Below are 21,755 nucleotides of genomic sequence, written 5' to 3'. Positions count from 1 at the left end.
AGGAAATGAACGCAATGAAAGGACAATGGGCAATTAACGCCTATAAAAGGGCAAAAATGAAAAATACGATCTTAACAGTCACGCACCCAACCGCACCTGACAGAATTAGAGGTAATTACTGCATCATGACACCTTCAGGAAGAGCAAATAGACAATTTAAATACGTGATATTCGAAATATATGCAAAAATTTAAAATATCATCCGTTTGTTCCGTACTGTATAATACATTTGACACCCTTCCAATACGTGCGAGTCTTCTCGCATATAAATTGGTCTACTCGGCCACTTTGTAATTGTAGTCTCCAGCTTGCAGCAGGAGGGTGTCGACTGGCCAAACGCAGCCACATCCTTTGAAGAAATGCAAATACCGTACCACATGTTGTAGCTTTTACCTCACATTCATATTAACCTGCATGCACCAATTCTAAAGAAAAAGTCAGAGTTGCTGCTTTCTAACACCAATATCTAAATACCCGACCATAAGACAACTCAAGAAGTACTTTGATTTCGGCTAGTTGATTCATATCTTGAAACTAGTTCGGACGGCGCGAAAACAACAAAGACAAAGGAGACCCTTTGGAATGAAGGAATGGCGCCCGTCCTGTTGTGTTCGTGTCTCCTTTGTCTTTGTTGTTTTCGCGCCGTCCGAACTACTTTCAACATAAGGCAACGTTTCTTCGCCGTCGTGTCAGCGTCTCGCCTACCGGCGTTGTCGCTCGGCATCAGGAGGAGAGGTCGAAGGGCGCGTCCAGACGGGTGTGTGAAGAGATCGTGGGCGAAGCCCGTCAGCAGCGACGGGAACCTACTGTTGGGCAATGGGGCAGAAGGAGCACTACTGCCTGTTCACAAACTGGCCACGCCTATGGCGTGTGCTGCGGATTAAGCCGCTAGTACGTGGGTAGTCGTAGCTCTTCACGAATCCTCTCCCTACGAGGCATTCCCGGCGCCGACGCTGAGACCTGGCCTCGCCAGATATCTGCGTCTCCCAACGCCGCCTCACTCTAAGCGCCGGAATTTCACCTCCGGCGAGGCCGGTATCCAGGACGCTGATGCGACACCGAAAAATACTGCCTTGTGTTCGAACCTTAAGAGCTGCAAGTCGGGTGCATTCTTTCTCGCGTCTTTTTGCAGGTGTTGCAAGAAGAACTAAGAAGTCAGCTAAGACTCTCAACACGCTCTTCCCGAGGGTGAGTACGACGACTGCTGCTTTCAACATAGGAAAGGTTATGCTTTCATCGAATATTTAAATACCATAAAGGTGCCCTGAAACGCCCAATTTTCGACAATGAGAAAGAACTTGGGAACTTTGGGGCTTCTTGTGAGCTCTGTCGTCCAGGAATAGGTCACTATAAACGCGGAGAAGCCTGGAGATTTAAGGGGCGATATGTACCTTTCGTTGTTTCTGCAACTAGAATTTTTTCTTCCGTTTTTCTGCGGGTCAACGACTGTGCTGGCCGCTGTTGACAAAGCACCAGCGCGAGGCTGGCAGGCTATCCTCTTCGGCCATAGAGGGTCTCTTTACATTCTGTTTGTTCAGCCGAACTGTAGACGCCCTGTACCGTGCTCCAGAGCGCTGATGGTCGCCTAAGGTACGCTCAGGTGCGGGCGATAAGGCAGGAATTTTTGCGTGACTTCTAACAAGAAAAGTTTGCGGTCGGACTTGCGGCAACTGGGCGTGCATAATTTGTTTCTGCTCGTGGTCCCCGGCGACTATCTCGGGTATATTTACAAAAATAATTTCAGCTCCTGGTACCAATCTGCTGTTTGAAACGTTGAGTAGAGGGCAGCAGTTCTTAATGTGGCGTTTTTGTGCGTCTATGTTAAGAAGAAAACAGGTATTATCTGATGTGCTAAAAACATCGAATTGCTTTTCTTTTTATTCTGCTCAGTTTCCATGTCTTTATATAAACCTCTCGGAAAAAATTTTTTTGTGTCACTTGTTTCTGATAGCAAAGATGTACTAATGTTAGCGAGTCGCACTTTCGACGTTCAACTGATGCGAGAGGAAAGCAGTAAAGGTCTGGTTTCTTAAAGTCCGCGGGAGGAACGGATTTAGATCAATAGAAAAAAAAAACTACGGAGAATGTTTACTACATTCGAATAGGAGCGAAAGCACGGATTTTGGGCTACGTAGAAGACGACGGTGAGCAGGCAGTGCCTCGGGACGGTGCAGATGGAAGTTGGTGAAGACGACGCTCTCCAATGCACAGCTCGAATGTGTGTTGAAGTTTAAAACGAGACGTGTTGGCTGGGGTAATAGCCTAGTGCTCTCGCTCAGAGGCCCTTAAAGGAGATCTGCTCGCGCAACCTCGGGTTCGACTCCCAGTCATGGATATTGATTTAATTTTTTGTATCTTTTTCATGGTTTCACCACTAACTGAGCTGAAAGTCAAAACCTGGCACTCGGAGATCGAAGCACAAGGTCCCATAGTGAAGCTTTCGCTTCAAAAGGCTTACTGCACCGCAGAAACATGCAATTTTTCTTTTTCTTTTAGGTTGATATTCTCAATTGCGGAGGGTTTGAGCCGGCATTAAACAGCATACCGAAGTCGTGTTATAAAGAGCGTCACAGTATATCCATTTTTTTTTGTCTGCAAAGAGGACTACAGTCGCACGCAATTCCATGGTGGCTCAACAGCGCAAACACACACAGACCACGAAAGAGGCAAGACACACAAACAAACGCTGACACTGTTGTGTTGTTCATTGATCCTGACCAGCGTACTAGAGAAGAAGCTGAGCCTTTCATATTATCACTAAAAATAAAGCATGCGTGAGTACGCCATCTGTCACATTATCTCTTCGAGAAATGATTATGCTACATAGTGGGTAGAGGCTCGGCGAATGCACATGTGTTTTTAAAGCTGTTTTACCTCTTATCAGCACTAGGAGTTCATTGACATTGCACTTGTGCGCTATTTTTTCATGTGCGTATATAAGACGGGCTTCTTCCTCATAAAAAATCAGTTGTAAGTGTCAGCGCTGGTTTGTGTGTGTTTGCGCACTTGAACCACCATTATGAATCAATACCAACTAGCCCAATCTGCAGTTCTTCTACAGGATACAATTTAAGACTGCAGTGAAGCTCCGCCCACATTCAGGACCACCGCACAAAATGCCTCCACGATGAAAAAGTACGCTGTTGTCAAAACTTTTCTTGCTACCTGAACAAGAAGCTAATCACAAGAATTAATCTTAAGCTGTAAAAGTTTTGATAACTCAGGCTTGTTTCATATAGCCCAGTACTATACAGCTGATTTTGTTTGCTCTTGTGATTGTACTGCAGGGTAATACCAGACGCCGCAAACCATGGCCAATTGTTACCATCTGCTTTTTTTCAGTTATGTCCTACCGTAGCATTCTTTCTGCCTTACAGTAGAAAACTTGCATTCTCTTTAGGAGACGTAGGGCGAGCTCCATTCCTTCACCTTTGAAATTAATTTGACAGCCAAAATAAAAGGCCTTGTGTCAGCGTTGTTCGTGGCGCCCGATGAATAACGCGGCTGTGGCGAACCGGGCAAACAACGTAAACAAGCAAAGCAGGAGATATTTCTCGGTGAAGTTCGTGCGCATATAAACTAAAAAAAAGATTTACAACGCGAATATTTTTGTTAAGTAGACAGCCATTTTGTCAGCAGCCGGTTTAAATTAACTAAATCGGTACATAAGTCACAGCGCACGTACGCACACATGGATGAACGAAGAGTCGAAGGCAGTAAGAAACGATACCAAGAAGTCGCATTTTTATTGCCACAAACTCTGATTTTCATGCGCCGTTAGAATGACAAACACACAGGATAGAGGCTACCGCAATGAACGCATCATAGCGACGCATTGCACAAATGTCCCCCATCATCATACACGTGTTCAGCAATTTGCTCAGATTAATAGAAGGTGCGCTGACGCGCTTATCTGAGAACGGGAAATTTGTCTTGCTTCAGCAGTTTTTCTTCCGAATTGTCTTGATAGGGCCCCTGAGTATCTAAAAGGCAGCTACTTGCACCAGCAGAATCAGGAAGATAGCACAAAAATGCATTTTCGCCTGCAAACTTCATTAAAGGGACACTGCTGGTAACTGAAGTCTGCTTGTATCGATAAATTACCAGCTCCTGATTACAAAAACGCCACTCATACTGACAACAAAGCTCTTGTAATGTAGAAAAGAGCAAGAACCAAAATACAGGTATCGCCGCCACAGGCGAAACTCGCAAGTACAAGCGTGATGACGTCATAGGACCAGACAGTGTTGCTAGAGCCAATGGTTCTAGCAACAATGGGACACGAGAAGCCATGAATCACTGAGGCTGACAAACGAAGGTTGCCCGGTTGAATACTGAAGAAAGTTTTGTTTTGAAACCAATAGTGCACTTTTATCACACAAGGGAGACCGACAAAAGACAACCTGAATGTTGTAAGCAAAGAAAATCAATACTTAGCGGTTCCACAGGCGGCCAGATGAGTTTCGGTATATCGTGGCGCTTCGCGTCTACGCTCTGCATGCCCGCGTGGTTTCGTTTTTGACGCGCCTCGATTTACAAGCGCGGAACAGCAGAGGAACTCCAAGTGCCGCTTCAAATGCTAGTTAACTTTTGAAGGAGCCTGTTAAGGTTGGTCAGATGATCGCCACGGTCGATGAAAAACTATGATAGCACGATTTTCGGTGATCGTACAAGGCAGTTTTCAGTGTAAAGAGCACCTTGAGTCTTCGTACGCTCGCCCGGCGAAACGTTCCCGGTTGTTCCAGTCAACTTCCAACTACTTGACGCTCTGTGGAGCTGAGGCCACTCAATTGCAGGCCGGAGTTATTAGACAGTTTTAGCATACCGTGTTCCCGTCCTCAACTGCTCCTCGCTTGAGTCCCAAAGGGCTCTGGTGAAACGGGCGAGAGACGGGGCCTCGTCATGCGGTGTCCCGGACTAGGGACGCCGACCATGTAGTGGGGCCACTCTGTGGCTCCCAAACTCCTTTTCACAAAATAAAAGTTTTCACCACCACCACCCGTTACCGGTACCTGAGTAACAGGAGCCCGCGCGCAGCCAATGAGCACGCGAAAATCTCCTTGACGTCGCCAAATGGCTCCACGTGCCCGGCAGCTATAAAGCCCCTCGATAATTTGAAAGTAGCGACACTTTCCTCCACTCCGGCGTTTTCCTCCTCGATTATACTCGCCCGCCGACTGCGCGCACTGCACACGGCACGCTTTTTTGGGCATCGCTCGCTCGCCGTCCGGGCAGTTGGCTGGCACATACGCGCGCTCTTAAGTTCGCGCTTTTTCCACGCTCTGTTATTGAATAAAAACACGAGAAAGACATGCGACACGGATGACCACCACGAGCTACATAAATTAGCGTCTCGTACGCGCACTGAAAGTGCCAATTACGAGCGCTTGCGCGCACGAACAAAACCAATTGCTGCATACATCTCACATTCCTTTTGACTTCCAATACCGTCTGTCTCAACACGGAATAGTATATGAAGCATAATATTGTCACGGATGGGTCCTTAATCACACAGGCTAGGCGCAAGCCGCCAACAGAGAAGCAGAGTCCCAGCTCCGAGAGCACGCGAGTTCCTCACTTCTTCGTCCTTTCGGCGCCGCCCGGGGACACCTGGCGGCATTATTCCCCCTCCCCAAAAAAGAAAGCAAAAACGTGGGCGCACATTGAGTGAACGGGAGGAAGTAAGCAAGTGAACAAACGGTCACATGCCGCCCAACGGCTGCAGGCACTAATAAAAAGAACACGCGGAAGAGGCTACGTCCCTTACTGTGTACAGTAAGGCTTCATGCGCAGTACGTGCACGACCTCAGGCTGAGGTCGACGGCGCGAACTCGGTAGAGTGCCATCGGGGAGGACTTCATACGTCACATCCGTGATACGGCGCAACACTGTGTACGGTCCAAAGTAGCGGCTCAGGAGCTTCTCCGACAGGCCTGGGCGACGTACTGGGGTCCATACCCACACTTTGTCGTCGGGGTGGTACTCTACGTGTCGATGTCGTTGGTTGTAGCGTTGTGCATCCGTGGCCTGCTGCCGTCGGATGTGCATACGGGCCAGTTGCCGGGCTTCCTCTGCGTGCCGGGTAAACTCCTCAGCGTCCGACGTGAGCTCCTGGTCGTCAGGGGCGCACGGAAGCATGGCGTCGAGCATTGTCTGTACGTCACGCCCGTAGACGAGGCGAAACGGCGTAAAGCGAGTCGTTTCCTGAAGCGCCGTGTTATAGGCAAACGTCACGTATGGGAGGATCTCGTCCCAGGTCTTGTGCTGTACATCGACGTACATGGCGAGCATGTCCGCTAAGGTTTTGTTGAGGCGCTCCGTGAGCCCGTTTGACTGCGGGTGGTATGCAGTAGTCTTGCGGTGGGTCGTGTGACTCAGCTGGAACACCTCGTGCAAGAGCTGTGCAGTAAACGCAGTGCCTCTGTCGGTGATTACGGAAGACGGGGCGCCGTGTCGTAAAACGATGTGGTGTATGAAGAAATGCGCGATTTCCGAGGATGTACTGCGCGGCACCGCCTTGGTTTCCGCATAGCGCGTCAAATAATCAGTCGCAACTATAATCCACTTATTGCCAGATGCTGATACAGGAAATGGGCCCAGAAGATCAATGCCGACTTGGTCAAAAGGTGTGCGAGGTGGTTCAATTGGATGGAGCAAACCTGCTGGCTTTAGCGGTGGCGACTTACGACGCTGGCACTCACGGCAACCTCTGACGTAGCGATGGATGGTCGCTGCAAGTTTAGGCCAATAATAGGCCTGACGCACTCGGGCGAGCGTGCGTGCAAATCCCAAGTGGCCAGATGTGGGCTCATCATGACACGCTGAGAGGATGTCGTCGCGGAGGTCTGATGGCACGACTAGGAGGTAGGTCCGGTCACCGTTACGTGAGTTTTTCTTGTAGAGTACGCCATTGCGAATACAAAAAGAGGACAGGTGGCGGGAAAAGGGTCGAGGTACGTTGGAAGCATGGCCCTCTAGGTGATCCATGACAGACCGCAGGTCAGCGTCAGCACGCTGCCTTGCCACGAAGTCCGAACTGCTGACCACACCTAGGAAACGATGGTCGTCCTCTGCGCTGTCATCAGCTTGCTCAACGGGTGCGCGCGAGAGCGTGTCGGCATCTTCGTGTTTACGTCCGGACTTATAGACAATTGTATAATCAAATTCCTGAAGGCGAAGGCTCCAGCGTGCCAGGCGGCCTGATGGGTCCCGGAGATTGGTCAGCCAGCACAAGGAATGGTGGTCTGTGACGACTTTGAAAGGGCGACCGTAGATATAGGGCCGAAATTTCATCGTGGCCCAGATGACGGCGAGGCACTCCTTTTCTGAGGTGGAATAGTTGATTTCGGTGCGCGAGAGTGTGCGACTCGCATACGCGATCACACGTTCTACGCCTTCTTGATGCTGAACGAGGACGGCACCAAGCCCAATATTGCTAGCGTCGGTGTGTATCTCGGTAGCAGCCTCCTCATCAAAGTGAGCAAGCACAGGGGTAGTGTGCAGCAGTTGTCGCAGCTCTGTGAAAGCAGCCTCTTGCGCGGCAGACCAGACGAACGGTGTATCTTCACGCGTTAAGCGGGTCAAAGGTTCAGCGATGTTGGAGAAGTCTGCGATAAAACGGCGGTAGTAGGCGCACAAACCCAAGAAGCGCTTGAGCGCTTTCTTTGTAGTAGGACGGGGAAACTCGGCTACGGCGGCAGTTTTCTCGGGGTCGGGTTTTACACCGTCGGCGCTCACAACATGGCCAAGAAACTTGAGCTCTTTGTAGCCAAAGTGGCACTTCTCGGGTTTAAGTGTCAAGTCGGCCAACCGCAGGGCATCCAGCACGGTCCGCAGTCGTTCAAGGTGTTGGTCGAAGGTTTCTGAAAACACCACCACGTCATCTAGATAAACTAAACAGGTTTGCCATTTGAGGCCAGCCAGGACAGTGTCCATCATGCGCTGAAACGTCGCAGGCGCTGAACAAAGGCCGAAGGGCAACACCTTAAATTCATATAGGCCGTCGGGTGTGATGAAGGCAGTTTTTTCGCGGTCACGTTCATCAACCTCAATCTGCCAATATCCGCTCTTTAGGTCGATCGATGAAAAATACTTGGCGCGGCGAAGTCTGTCGAGTGAGTCGTCGATGCGAGGCAGCGGGTAGACGTCCTTTTTCGTTATGGCGTTCAGCTTACGGTAATCGACGCAAAAGCGCAAAGTCCCATCCTTCTTCTTTACCAGAACAACAGGCGACGACCACGGGCTCTTAGAAGGCTGAATTATGCCGTCTGTAAGCATCTCCTTCACCTGCGTTTGGATGGCGTCGCGTTCCTTCGGGGAAATGCGGTACGGCTGCTGTCGTATGGGGCGAGCATCATCGGAAGTGATGATTCGATGCTTTGTGACCGCCGTTTGCCGCACTTTCGAGGAGGATGCGAAGCAGGTTTGGTATTGAAGCAGTAGGGCGCGTAGGTCGCGCTGTTGAGTCGCTGATAGCCCGGAGCTAATATCGATGCGATCCAGGGACGTCTCCGGTTGTACCATGCCCTCGGACGCAAAACACTCAGTAACACCTGCCAATTGGTCGGCCCACGCTATGGCAGTAGCTCGGAAAAGGCGACGAGGTTCGTTGGTAAAATTAGTAATCAGGAGCTCCGACCGACCGTTATGGAGGTGGACAAGGCTTCGGGCCGAGCAAATGCCGTGTGTCAGTAGCAAGGAAAGGTTGCCCTCGGCGACTGCAGGTCCATCACGTAGCCTATCATCGCATTCAACTCTTGCAAAAACACTGGCGCGCGGCGGGATCAAAACACTCTCAGTGGAAATACGAAGGGCGGAGCTGCGTTGACGAACATCGGGGGTGTCGTCGGCTTTCGCTCTAGAAAACGTAACGGTTCTGTTCCGCAGGTCGATAACGGCACCATTCTCACGGAGAAAATCTACGCCCAAAATCAGGTCACGAGAACAGTCGCGGAGCACCAGGCAGCTCACTACGAACGTCGAATCGATGATCTGGACCCTAGCCGTGCACTGTCCAAGCGGAGTAATGATATGGCCCCCCGCCGTCCGGATCTGCATGCCAGAGCAGGGAGTCGTGACTTTCTTCAGAAGCGCTGCCAATTTGCCACTAATAATTGAAAACTCTGCTCCTGTGTCCACCAACGCGCTAATGCTGTGACCGTCGAGAAGCACGGGTATGTCGAGTGAGAATCGCTCCTTTAGGTCACCTGCTGTCGTCGACGTCGACAAAGCTCTATCATCGAATGTCGGCGTCGTCAGGGGGTCCTTACAGCATCGATATCCAGCGACCACGCCCCCGGAGGTCGCTGTCTTCAGTTTTCCCGGCGAGGACTGGGCGAGCGGTCCGCTGTCGCTCGCGAAAAGTTCTGCGGATTCTGTGAAAATGACGACCGGCGAGGGGACGGCGATCGGGACTGACGGCGCGCCGTGGACCACAGGGGTTGCTGCGTTACGTACTCTTCAATCGCAGGGGGCCGTTGACCAAACCGGGGTCTTGGCGCATCGGGGGAAAAACCCTGCAGGCCAAGTTCACGATATGGGCACCGCCGGAACAGGTGACCGGGCTCCCCACAATGGAAACACAAACGTCGTCGGTCTGGGCCACGCCAGACGTCCGCTCTGCGCAGGGATCGTCGGTCACTCGGGATGTGCTGCACTGGCTGCACGGAGGGTAGCGGGACGTCGTGATGGGCTTGAACAAACGCCGTTGCATTTGGGGGAGGGCGTCGTAAAGCGTCAGCATACGTCGGGCGGCAGTAGTCCGTCTGGATAGGCTGTGTAAATGCCGCTGGAGTCGGGGCAGGGCGTCGCAGAGTTTCAGCGTACGTCGGGCGGTAGTAATCTGGCTGTACTGGCTGTGGTTCGCCGCGTAGTAACTGTGGCCTGACAGCCTGCTGCACCTCGTCGCGGATAACGCCCATAAAGGAGCTGGCCGTGGTCTGCGTCTGCGACGTACCACAGATCTTCTGCAGCTCCTCACGGACGACAGTGCGGATCATGTCACGGAGGAAGTCGGTATTGGTGTTGAACGCCGGGAGAGGCTCCGTTATAGAAGCAGCAAGGACTGGCCGGTCGTACGCGGTGGAACGCTGCCGGAGGACCTGCTCCATCGTGACAGCCTCTGTTAGAAACTCGGCAACAGTGCTTGGGGGGCTGCGCACGAGGCCGGCGAAAAGCTGTTCTTTCACACCACGCATTAGGTGGCGCAGCTTTTTGGCTTCCGACATGGCTGGGTCAGCCCGCCGGAAGAGACGCGTCATGTCTTCGACGTACATGGTAACCGTTTCATTGGGCAACTGCATGCGGGACTGTAGGGCGCGTTCAGCTCGCTCCCGACGATCAGCGCTGACATACGTGGCGAGCAATTGACGTCGGAACTCATGCCATGACAAAAGAGCGTCCTCACGGTTTTCGTACCACGTCCGAGCACCGTCCTCCAAGCTGAAGAAAACGTTCCTCAGTTTGGCGGCGTCATCCCACTGGTTAAATGCGGCGACCCGTTCAAACTGGAGGAGCCAATCTTCCACGTCCTCCAGCTGAGTCCCGTGAAAGGATTTTGGTAGCCGTGGGTTTTGGAGGGTGTAGTACGCGGCGCCTTGCATGACTGGTTGAGGGGCAGGCGCCGAGGTAGTGTCAAATGGCCTGAGCTCAGGAGGCAGCCGGTCAGGTGCCGAGGTAGTCTCCAACAGCCTATGCTCAGGGGGCAGTCCTAGATTGCCGCGACTGACCCGATGCACTGGCGTGTCGATAGGGAGAGGTCTGGGGTCCTCGGTGTTAGGAGGGGTGTGCGACATATTCCAGGGCGATGTACCCAGCGCACTCCACCAGAAATGTCACGGATGGGTCCTTAATCACACAGGCTAGGCGCAAGCCGCCAACAGAGAAGCAGAGTCCCAGCTCCGAGAGCACGCGAGTTCCTCACTTCTTCGTCCTTTCGGCGCCGCCCGGGGACACCTGGCGGCAATATTTACAATATATTTGAACATATTGTGAAAGTACTGACTTGTGCAATCTTGAAAATATTGTGAAAGTAGTGACTTTACAAAAAAGAGCTGTACGAGCGATTGATAATTTACATCACAGTGAGAGCATGGGTCCTTCCTTTCTCAACCATAGAATGCTTACCATCATGGCCGCTTACTACAAGAAGCTTGCTGTTTACATCAGAATCCTTATGAAAGGAAACTGGCAGACTTTTGAGAGCACATATTTAATTGCCCAAACAGCATACAGTCTTAGGCACCCTCAATACCATGCATCCAAATCCCGTACAAACAATGGGTTCCAAAAACTAACTCACATAATTCCTCATACATTAAACACCTATCCATACTTAACAGAATTGTCACTACAAAATATGTCCGAGGACAGATTTAGGAAAACTGTTCATGAATATTTCTGTTATAGCTAGTTGTGATGTGTTTTTACCTAATCAGTTTTTGTGTTTGTTATGTTTTGCTCTTAGTTTTGTTGTGCTTAGCACTTTGCATGACTGATCTCTGTTTCGTTGTTAATATATCCGCTGGTTTTCTAGTTTCTGTTACTTATGGAAATTTTGTACCATTGCCAAGTGCCTTTTTTTTTTTACACGGGGAGGGCAGGCCTCTGTCAGGCGCTACTAGGCGCCTTTAGCTTGCTCTCCCTTGTTTGCAGTCTCTGTTCTGGCCAAACAAAACCAATAAATGAAATAAATGAAATTCCTGAATATTTTCAGCATACCAGGCTTTAGTTAAATGTAGATTCACTCCGAACTAATTATCGCAGGAGTACAGTTGATGAGGTTGTTCACGAGGTTTCAGAAGTGGGATGGTTGCTGGGAACAAGCCGGGGCATTTGATTTGATGGCCGACCTAAAATTTTTCATTAAGGTTCAGTCTGAGTTTGGCTCCGCGCAGTGCACATGCAACGGCTTAATCGTTTTTGTAGTTGAGAATTTTCGCGGCGGCTTGAAAATGAGTACCCGGGTTCCAACCCGACCGCGGCGGCCGCGTCTCGATGGAGGCGAAACGCAAGAGGCGCCCGTGTGCTGTGCGATGTCAGTGCACGTTAAGGATCCCCAGGTGGTCGAAATTATTCCGGAGACCTCCACTACGGTAACTCTTTCTCTCTTCCTTCTTTCACTCCTACCTTCCTCCCTTCCCTCACGGCGCGGTTCAGGTGTCTGCCGAGATATGTGAGACAGATACTGCGCCATTTGCTTTCCTCAAAAACGAATTTACCAATTTTCCAACTTTTTACTATTAAGCATGAAACGACATTAGCTACAGCTGTCGGCGACCTTGAGGTGATGTCGAGCCGAAACCGGTTGCCAAAGATACGCGCACCGATTTCCCGTCATCCAAGGAAAGTGTCCGCACCCCAAAATTTACCCTCTCGACCACCCAAATTTCACCTGGTCCGAATTTCATCATAATTGGTGTCAAGCCTAATTTTAGTATGACCAATTCAATGTTGACCTCCAAAATTAGGTGGGATATACACAAAACCTGTCTCTCTGGAACCCATAAATTTGACGTCATCCATATTTGACCAACATTGGGGTCCAACCTAATTTCACTATGCGAAACTCAGTGTTGGCTTCCAAATTTAGGTAGACCGCACCCAAAGTTTGGCACACTTGGGCATTTTCCGCCCACATTCTATTCCTTTTTAAATCCGCTTAAAGAGATGTTACGTTAGGAAAGAAAAATGATGGCAACGACCGTGACAAAACCCAAGAGAGAGTTATAGGGTCTTAGCAATTTGGTCAGCCACAGTCAAGGCTATCCTAAAGCAAGCGCCTGACTAATGTCAGTGTTGAGTATAAATGCAGTCACAATACGACACAGAAAGACAGTTTTTCAGATGCAATGTTTATTACAGATGAGTCGTGTAGTTTATATCGAAAATATACATAAAAACCACGAATAAGCCAGCTCTGGACATCTGTCACCGGTTGGGTTCAGTCCTCAAAACAAACCACAGAAAACAAAAACATACTTAGGGAAATGAAGCAGCTCAGATGTAGGCCTACAGTTTTTGAGCGGATGATGTATTCAACAAAAGGCCACGCGACCATGCTCAACTAAAGCAAATGATCACAAACTGCAGAAATGAATATACAAAAATTGCATGCATTGGATATGTGGATAGCCTATTAATGCATTGGATAGCCTATTAATGCGTAATAATCTCCGTCATTTACGCGTTATCGTTGAAAAGCGAGACCGAGGTCAGAAATTATAGCGGGCATTGTATGCGAATGTATGTGCATTGTATGCATCAGCCGCCGCTATTATAGCACGCTATTATAGCAGACGCTATTATAGCCCGTTGAGCGGAACCATGAAGTGAAAACAATAACACGCACAACGACGCAAAATGATCAGTGAATTAAGTGAGATTGTCAGCTTTGTGATGCGCTTGCATGCAGTTTCAGTATACACAGTCGCTTAGAAGAAATGCACAGTACCTCGCAGAGGTGGGTAGTCTTCGTCGGGGTAAAGTTCTTGCGCCCGATGTTGTGCAGCCACCTTTTCTTCTAATGCTGTCTTTCTTGCCGCTCGGAATCATGAAAAGAACAAAGCCTTTTTCACGCCGGCTTGTGCACTGCAATGCGCATCAACTCGGCATAGTGCTGCACTAAAAGAGCGCGAATAACGCGAAGTGCAAGCGCGCAATGCTAGGGAGCTCGATCGTAGCAGCGGCGGCCGCTTAAAAAATGGCACCGACGAAAAATGAAAACACAAAAAGAGCGAACTTTTGGCGCGCTTTTCCCGGAGACTGCCCGCGGAGCCAATCACCGTTGAGAAAAGCGCCGATGGGAGAGGTGAGAGAGGAGGATCGGCGAGGGTGCGCGGCTCGGCGGTATAGTTCACAGAAAGACGTTACTTTCATGTTATCGAGGGACTTTAGGCAGCTACGCGCGCGCCTGCAGCATGGGACCAACCAGCGCCTGCTCATCGGCGGTAGGCGGGCTCCGGGTACTCCGCTAACGGTAACACGATACACGGGGTGCTAAAGGTGTCTATTTGCGAGAACTACGTTGATGACTTCGGGAACGGAATCCATCGTAACGCTGGCAAAACGTCGGTGCAAACGTGAACGAGGCGACGGTAGCGACGGCCGCAATAGCCGATAGATGCCTTCAACGTGCGGCCGGCGGTAGCTCTCATTTCGGCTGCTGATAGGCCGCAGCACTAGCGCCAGAAATCACGGAGTCTGCGTTACGTCATGTGCACGTCATTGCACGTCATGTTTCACGTCACTTAGTCGTGTATCGTCATAAGAGAATCCCAAGTTTGAATCAGAGCGGCGGGAAAAACTTTTTGAACTTCGAATCCAAATTTCTTCGAAATAAATGCGTCTTTCGGTTCCGGCCAAGTGGCAACAACGCCATGAAATGCCGAACTATCGGATTTGCTATAAAAAAATATTAATGGAGATCTCCTCACTGTCCCTTTAACGGCGTGTAATAAAATGCTATTGCTACTTTGCGCAACACCTGGTGACTAACATCAATTAAATCAAGTTCTCCTTTCTCGCTCCTTTTCGTTGCAATAAATCTGCACCAATCATTCTAAATACACTACGCAGATATTCTACACTGTGCACAAATGCAGTAACTACTTCGACAGGGTGCGGCATTTCACCTGGACTACCGGAGCCATTCTCTCTAATGTCTTTTGATTCCCTCCCCACCCAGAAAAGATGGAGATAAATGGCCCCATGGTAGCCTTTCTATAGTTCAGTTCCGCCGCAATTCTACTGCTGCGCCTCTTTTTGCCGATGTGGCCGTCCCGTTCCCGGTGCGGGTTGCCATTGGGCCTGCGCGGTGAAATGGAAGAGTAGCCGGTCGAAGGCATTCGCGGCTGCTTTGATCACTCCCAGCCAGACTTCTCGGAGGTCTCTTTGAACACTTCTTTCTTTCTGCCCGTGCGTCGTCTGTTTGACGCTGGCCTGCACACAGGTCGAGGTGGTCTTACCGTTTCGAGGGCCCACTAGCGCTACCACGAGTCGTCGTGTCCTATAGCATCAATACCTACTTTTGGTTTTTTGCACTGTTCGCATATATAAGAAGACCATTTTTCCCCTGTGTTTACCATTTACAGCGTTTGGGAGGGTGCAGTGTACGAAAACGAAATTGTAAGTTTCACTTGGCTCCATGACTGAGAGGTGAACTCCGTGTTTACACTGTGGAGACAAAGGAAGCAGAACAAGGAGCCAGGTAAAGTTCTTATCTCAGTACGTGTCTCGCTCACAGCAGTCGGCATGCGCTCACACGCGCCACGAGCAGCAACACTGTGCACGCCACGTATATCCCATACTGAGCAAGAAGACTCACGCCATCGATTCTTGAAACAAGGGTGACCGAGGGTGACACACACACGGCGAATACGCGTTCACGGTGATCTGCCCATGAACTGCTTTCACCCATTACAGTGAAAAGCGAGAATAGGCGTACGGGCATACGACGCTGTTAACACGCCTTTAGGCTCCTTTTTCTAGCTTAGTTTTTTTAGGGCACCACAACTACTTGCCTGGTAGCAGGAACTGTTAAGTAATGACTGTGCACGGTGTTACCACGTCACGGCTCATTTCTCACTTATTTCCTCTTCGGTAACCGCGCACTCACGCACCATTGCCTTCCTTGGACGTGAAACGAGGTCCGATATAAAAATGCTTCGTTCACAATCTGTGAGGTGTTATCCGCTGTAAACACCAAGTAGATGATATCAGGAGATGCACGGGGCACTCATCCGTCAATCACAAGAGCCAGACCCCGATCAGGAACACTGGAAGGCAAAATGAAGGAAAAAACCGAGCACAGACACATGTCGCACTTGAGCCCACCGCTAGCCACCCTCGTTGTATACTTCAGCGCCTGAAATTGTGCTCGGTGACTAGTTCCGTGACGTCACCAAACTGTGACGGAAACCTTGTGTTGAGAAGGTGTGGGTCAGCTCCGCTTGTCGCCTTTTCTCCGCGGACTGCTTGCTAAGTCCATACTCTCCAGAGTCGTAATCCCCCTCCTCATTACGCTAAGGTCGATACGTTTGTCCATATCTAATAACTGCTATTCGATGCCCTAATGGCTCACTACCATTCTTTAAATGCAGCCAGGCACCTAGCTGGTGCACTTAATTAGAAAATTAGCAAATCTTAGTTAATTACGCTAGCAATCAGCTCATCTCACACGTTTTGTGACATCCGCTATTGCCATCGCTATTATACGTGAAGGAGTTATCATTTTTCTCAAAAAGTCTACTTTTGGAAAAGAAGTCCGAACAGCCACTGGGTGTCTGTACAATATGCGCGGTTCTGCTGCGATGGTTTTGCGCAGGTACGCAACTTTCGAAGACACAGGCTGTGGCACTTCTACCGTCCGTCATGCCTCATTCCCCGTATGGCATAACATTCCTGTTCTCTGCGGCTTCACGTTGCACCGAAGGAAGTGTGGAACGTTGCCTGCGTCCTCGCGGTTGCACCAGCGTCGAACGTCGCGATTCTAAGAAGCTCGGGGTCAGGAAGCACAACCTCTGGAGAAAGGGCTAACCACTACGTACGTGGTTCAGGCTGTTAAATTGCTCTAGTATGGGTGATGATGTTTACGTCTAGGTTAAAAATTAAAGAGGAAGTTGAGATTTAAGGCATTTATTTTTGATGGTTGCGCAGAGCATTATTGGTAGACTACGAAGGCCTCCGCCAAAATAAAGAACTGGTGCGACAGAATAGAGATGGCTAGATCACTTCCACGTCACAGGGCCGCGGTGGCTCAATGGGTACACTATTTGGCTGCTGACCCGAAAGACGTGGGCTCGATCCATACTCCGGCAGTCGCATTTCAGTGAAGACGAAATGCTAGAGGACCGTGCACTGTTCGATGTAACTAGACGTCAAAGAACCCGAGGTGGCTGAAATTATGCCGAGCTCTCCACTACGGCGTCCTTCATAGACAGAGTCGCGTCAGTACGTTAAATACCATAGAACCAAATCAAGCTTCCACGTCTTGTGGTGTTGTACAGAGCACCAATTGCTAATTATTATTTGAGGGGCTACAGAAGTCAAAGACAGTCGATGCTGCTGACCTCAACGATGAATCGCGGAATACTGAAGTGCACAACACACGGTTTGTTTTGTTGTGGTTTTTCCTCTGTGGTGACGGCGTCATCGAGCGGACTATGACAGCCATCAAGCACATGAACGCCGATGCTTTGTCTCGGTCTCCCCTTTCCAGCGACGCTGCCTGCTCCTCGGCGACCGATCCCGTGCTTTCGTCTCTTGCCATCGCTGATATGCCGGCTGAGCAGCGAAAAGACCCGTGGCTCGCGTCCCTCATAGACGCCGTGTCTTCATCACAAAACGTTGCGCCTTCTAGAACTTTACGGCGTCAAGCTCCGCACTTTGCCCTCCGGGACGGCCTTCTATACCGCCGCAACTACATGCCTGATGGTCAGCGGTGGCTTCTCGCGATCGCCTGCCATTTACGATCTGAAATTTGCGCATCTTACCATGCTGACCCTCAGTGTGCGCACGCTGGTGTGCTGAAAACATTAAAACGAATTTCTCAGCGTTACTATTGGCGCGGCATGTACGCCTATATTCGAAAATACGTCCGATCTTGCACCGCCTGTCAGCGGCGGAAGACTTCCACTCCCCGAGTGACCGGCCCCTTACAACCACTCCCATGCCCAGCACGTCCTTTCGATCGCGTTGGCGTTGACCTTTACGGACCGCTTCCCTGTACGGTCTCTGGGAACCGTTGGATTATCGTCGGCGTCGACCACCTCACCCGGTATGCCGAGACAGCCGCCCTTCCTGCTGCAACTAGCCGCGAAGTTGCTACGTTCCTGCTGCACCATTTTGTTCTTCGTCACGGCGCGCCGCGCGAGCTGCTCAGTGACAGAGGCCGCGCCTTCCTTTCCCAAGTCGTTGAAGCCGAATGTCGCATCGTACATCGGACCACCACTGCCTACCATCCTCAAACCAACGGGCTGACCGAGCGCTTCAACCGTACTCTCGGAGAGATGCTCACGATGTACGTCGCAGCAGATCAGACCAACTAGGATGCCGTCCTTCCTTTCGTGACATACGCGTACAACACCGCCACGCAGTCCACCACCGGTTTTACCCCTTTCTTCCTTCTGTATGCGCGTGAGCTGTCGTCCACGATGGACACCATATTACCTTATACTCCTGACGCCTGCGAGTGGACGCCTCTCTCCGAAGTCGCAAAGCATGCAGAAGACTGCCGCCAGTAGGCGCGCTATTTTACCTCCGAATCCCAAGGCCGCCAAAAGCATCGCCACGATAACGTTAGCAGGCAACACGTTTTTCCGGTTGGATCCCTAGTTTGGCTATGGGTTCCCGGCACACCACCCGGATTGTCATCTAAATTTCGCACAGAATACCACGGGCCTTATCGCGTCGTCCAGCAAACGTCGCCAGTCAACTACGTCGTGGAGCCGCTCAACCCCTCTTCGGACCTGCGCCATCGCGGTCGGGAAACCGTCCATGTCAGCCGCCTGAAGACTTACTACGACCCGCTCCTTTTGCCCTCGCCATAAGTCGCCAGGGTGGCTCCTCTTCGGTCCCGGGGCAATGTAGCGAACCACGACGGCCGCGCCTCATACCGCCTAGGCCGATCGCTGCCAGAGCGCCGACGACGACGAAGCGTCGCTAAAAGACGAAGTGCCGCCGCGCTGCACGAGATCGCTTGTGTTGGACTGGCCGTCTTCTGCGCTGCCCGCCGTTCTGCTCGCCGCTTTGTGTCGCCTGCCGTGAACACCACGCCCTGTACCATTTGTGCAGAAACCCCCTTTCAGTAAATTCAATGCACTTGCCGTATGCACACCGTGGCGCTGCGCATGAGCCTCACGGGAGCTCGGAAAGAGCAACCTCCGACTCGCAAGTTCAATCGCTGGCTGTGTATGAAACAGCCACCTTCCGCGGCAATTGCGCGTAGTTTAGCCGCTCCTCTACTGTGGCAGTAGTGTGTGATGATTACACGCGGTCGACAAATACTATTAAGATGAATGTTACGTCCTCAACACCACGTGACCACCAGTAAACAATCATAGGGCACCGCCAAATTTGAAAATCTGAAGACACCAAAAATTTCAATGGACCCCTCCAATCTTAGGTCCAGCCCAGAAAATGAATAAAGATGGATCACTTGGTAGGAGAAGTATAATCTCAGATTATAGTCTAGTGGGCGGTACATGAATATTCTAGAAGGTGATGACTCATGCATAGCATATAAAGGCAATCGAACCGATTGCAACCGGAGTTCTGGCGGGAAAACCACAAGAACATTCAACACTAATACTTACACCATAACAGGCAAGCTAAGTTCTTTCGAATTTTCTTCTTTATGGATTTAGTTTTTCAAAAATAAAGAATGCTCGATACCAGGAGCCTGCTTCAGTGCAGGCCATCGTCACTGCAGCCGTGGTTATTTGTGTTGGGAACCCTGTGTAACAGTTGGAGACTGCCTGTTGTCAGTAGGCAAACGTACAAAGATCATAGTGCCGTGACTGTAGTCGCAGTAGTAGAATTAGTTTGCAAATGTGATGATTAAAAACCGGGCGCCGCTTCGGACGGAAACAAGTAATCACAGCGCAACTATTCAATGCAGCCAGCATGGCCCCACGTTAGATGTGGCAAGCGCCGATGGTACACCATCTCCTTTAGAGGAATTGCCACCTCTTTGGAGAATTTTTTCGACTCGTGTTTTTACGAGACGTATTTCATTGTCGCACCGTACTGAACAGAGATGCCTCTTTTACCACATGCGTACATTTCCCAGGGTCGAGATCACTAGCATAAGATTACAGAAATATCAGCGCGTACCACAGTTTTTGGACATTCAATTTTTTCACGCACAATCAGTACATGGAATAATCTTCCCCGCAACATAGCTGTGGCTGCATCCGATTCAGAATTATCTGTTGCGGTAAAGGCTGCTCTGGTTTAACACTGATCTCCGTGGTCTGTATGTCGACTCGTTCTGTTCTTTTTGTCTTTACCATGTTTTAAACTTAGGAATTTTTTAGTGTGACCGGGGACATTACCATGTATTTCCATTCGATTCCCAGTGTCCATTTAAGCTGATATTTTCTCGTATGCTCTTGCTATGTCCTATCGGAGGGCTTGCATTATCCTCTTTTATTGTTTTTGCTTATTTATATATTTCTTTCCTCGGCGCTAATGTATGAAGAATACTGTGGCACACCCCCCCTACTGTAATGCCCCTGCGGGCGAATGTAGGCACGTGCATAAATAAAAAATAAATAGAAATGTGGGATTCTGCATAGTAGGTAAAATATGACCGTGGTCACCCTAGTGCCAGAAGGGACTAAGCACAGCGTGCAATGAGGGAGCAGTGCAGCTATCGATTTCACTTCTTCGGCCCAGCATAGGGCCAATGCATAGGGAGGTTCTTTCATTGCTGAGTGCTCGCGACTGCAGAGTAATCTTATCAAAAATGGGCTAAACTTCAGCTTTAAAAGCAGCCTGCCGGGCAATTTATTACAGATTCCCAAGACGGCTACGACGTTGCTGGAGGAGTTTCTCCGACGCGAAAGTAGAGTGTCCCTGTACGTGAGTCCGCTGCTCACATTCGCGCGTGACGAGCTGTGCCTACACGCTGAGGACTGCCTTCTCAAACTCCGGAAACAAGTCATCACCTACCAGGACGTCCGGAACATGGTCGAGAACCTCCTAGGTCTACACAAAATGGCGAGTGATACTAATCCCATTGTTCTTCTGTTCTCAAGGACGGCTGCTCAGTTTCGAAATTTTTGTCAAAGCAGCATACGTCGGCAGCTATTGGAGGGCAATCGTGGTAAAAGCATTTCCTAATGTTTACTGTGCTGAAATGTGATAATCGTTCACGCCTTCTTCAAACGCACGAGTCATATTAGCTAGCTACTCGGGGATGTTATATTGACTGTGATGGATTCTTAATTACCACATGAGGCAGCTTTCGCATGCGGTATAATTTCAAGCAAATTCAAAATTGGTTCCTTTTTGAGGAAAGGAAATGGCGCAGTATCTGTCTCACATATCTGAAGCGCGTTGTAAGGCACGGGAGGAAGGTGGGAGTGAAAGAAGAAAGAGAGAAAGAGGTGCCGTAGTGGAGGTCTCCGGAATAATGGAGGTCTCCGGAATAAGGTTAACGTGCACTGACATCGCACAGCACACGGGCGCCTTTTGCGTTCCGTCTCCATCGAAACGCGGCCGCCGCGGTCGGTTTCGAACCTGGGTACTCCGGCTCAGTAGACGAGCGCCTTAACCACTCTTTGCATCCTGTTTCGTTACTGGCGGGATAGCAGCTGCGGTTGATGCTCCATCATGAGTCAGTTCAAATGTTCGGCAATAGAACTCGTCTGCCGCTTTTTTCTATAAAACAGTGGCACCTGGAACATTTTTATATCTATTTAAGATACAGAAGTGTTAACTGTTGGGCTAGTTGGTACTGTAGTTGGGAAATATTCATACTATAACAGCCGAACGGCTCCAGGCCAAGGAAGACCGAGAGAAGGAAGGGTGGAAAGAAAGAACACAACACTGTTTTTTTTTAAATACAGCTTTTATATGCGCTCATACCTACGCAGGTGTAAACCGTACAGGTACAGTCGCGAGCAAAAAATATTAGCACAGATCACTGGCGATTAGAATTCGTATATCTTACCACGTGGCGCTGCGGTACGCAGACCTGCCTAACGGGCCGTTTTCATATTTGCAGCCTAGGGGGGGGGGGGGATTTCAGGAAG

At 50.1% G+C, this 21,755-nt stretch overlaps 1 protein-coding gene across 1 annotated transcript in view; it reads left to right on the top strand.

Moving 5' to 3' along the window:
• The window catches only part of LOC149356661 (microtubule-associated serine/threonine-protein kinase 2-like), a 126,141-nt gene that overhangs the window by 8,811 nt on the left and 95,575 nt on the right, over positions 1 to 21,755 (top strand). The window contains exons 2-3 of the mRNA XM_089576403.1: positions 1,133 to 1,188; positions 20,515 to 20,718. Of these exons, the coding sequence (XP_089432529.1) occupies positions 1,133 to 1,188; positions 20,515 to 20,718 (260 nt within the window). The remainder of the gene's footprint in view (positions 1 to 1,132; positions 1,189 to 20,514; positions 20,719 to 21,755) is intronic.

Source organism: Amblyomma mixtum, chromosome 3 (genome assembly GCF_055824585.1).
Source record: "Amblyomma mixtum isolate Tamu chromosome 3, ASM5582458v1, whole genome shotgun sequence".
Lineage (NCBI taxonomy): Eukaryota > Metazoa > Arthropoda > Arachnida > Ixodida > Ixodidae > Amblyomma > Amblyomma mixtum.
Note: the sequence above shows the minus strand (reverse complement) of the source record. Positions and strands in the feature narration are given on the sequence as shown.